At 66.4% G+C, this 1,032-nt stretch overlaps 1 protein-coding gene across 1 annotated transcript in view; it reads left to right on the forward strand.

Moving 5' to 3' along the window:
• Window positions 1–46: 46 nt before the first annotated feature.
• Window positions 47–1,032, forward strand: part of MAP3K6 (mitogen-activated protein kinase kinase kinase 6) — a 10,084-nt gene continuing 9,098 nt past the window's right edge. Inside the window, exon 1 of the mRNA XM_009276266.1 lies at window positions 47–309. Within this exon, the coding sequence (XP_009274541.1) occupies window positions 47–309 (263 nt within the window). The remainder of the gene's footprint in view (window positions 310–1,032) is intronic.

Below are 1,032 nucleotides of genomic sequence, written 5' to 3' on the forward strand. Positions count from 1 at the left end.
GCGGCCACATCCAGCCCCGCTATCGCGGGGCACCCCAGGGATGGCGATGGGGAGGAGGGACACGTTCCTTCCCGCGGCGGCAGGGGAAGAGGCCCGGCACGGTGTGTGCCGCAGCCACCGCACCCCCGGCTCTGCCTTCCCCGAAACGGCGGTGGGGCTGAGCAGCAGGCCTGGGCAGGCAGGGCTCCGTGTCCCGCCATCCCTGGGCGCCCGCCATCCCCGCTCCTCCCTCCCGCCCCAGGCTGGCCCGGCCCTGCCGTGGGAACAAGGCTGGGACGGCTTGTCTGCCTGCGCGGTGGTTGTCTGCCTGTACGGTGGCTTGTCTGCCTGTGCAGTGGCTTGTCTGCCTGCACGGTGACTTATCTGCCTGCATAGTGGCTTGTTTGCCTGCATGGTGGCTTGTCTGCCTGCGTGATGGCTTGCCTGTCTGCATGGTGGCTTGCCTGCCTGTACGGTGGCTTGCCTGCCTGTACGGAGGTTGTCTGCCTGCGCGGTGGTTGTCTGCCTGCATAGTGGCTTGTCTGCCTGTATGGTGGCTTGTCTGCCTGGGCAGTGGCTTGTCTGCCTGCACGGAGATTGTCTGCCTGTACGGTGGCTTGTCTGCCCGTGCAGTGGCTTCTCTGCCTGCGTGGTGGCTTGTCTGCCTGTATGGAGGTTGTCTGCCTGTACGGTGGCTTGTCTGCCCGTGCAGTGGCTTCTCTGCCTGCGTGGTGGCTTGTCTGCCTGTATGGAGGTTGTCTGCCTGTACGGTGGCTTGTCTGCCCGTGCAGTGGCTTCTCTGCCTGCGTGGTGGCTTGTCTGCCTGTATGGAGGTTGTCTGCCTGTACGGTGGCTTGTCTGCCCGTGCAGTGGCTTGTCTGCCTGCGTGGAGGTTGTCTGCCTGCGCGGCAGCCCAGCCCAGGGTGCTGTGCCAGCCTGTCCCCTGCATCCCACCACGGACCACGGCTTTCCCGGCAGGGAACGCTGCACGTCAGAGCAGCTCTGCCCGCAGCTCTGCCCGCAGCTCTGCCCGCAGCTCTGCCCGCACGGCTC

The sequence above is a fragment of the Aptenodytes forsteri genome, unplaced genomic scaffold (genome assembly GCF_000699145.1).
Source record: "Aptenodytes forsteri isolate BGI_AS27 unplaced genomic scaffold, ASM69914v1 Scaffold321, whole genome shotgun sequence".
NCBI lineage: Eukaryota > Metazoa > Chordata > Aves > Sphenisciformes > Spheniscidae > Aptenodytes > Aptenodytes forsteri.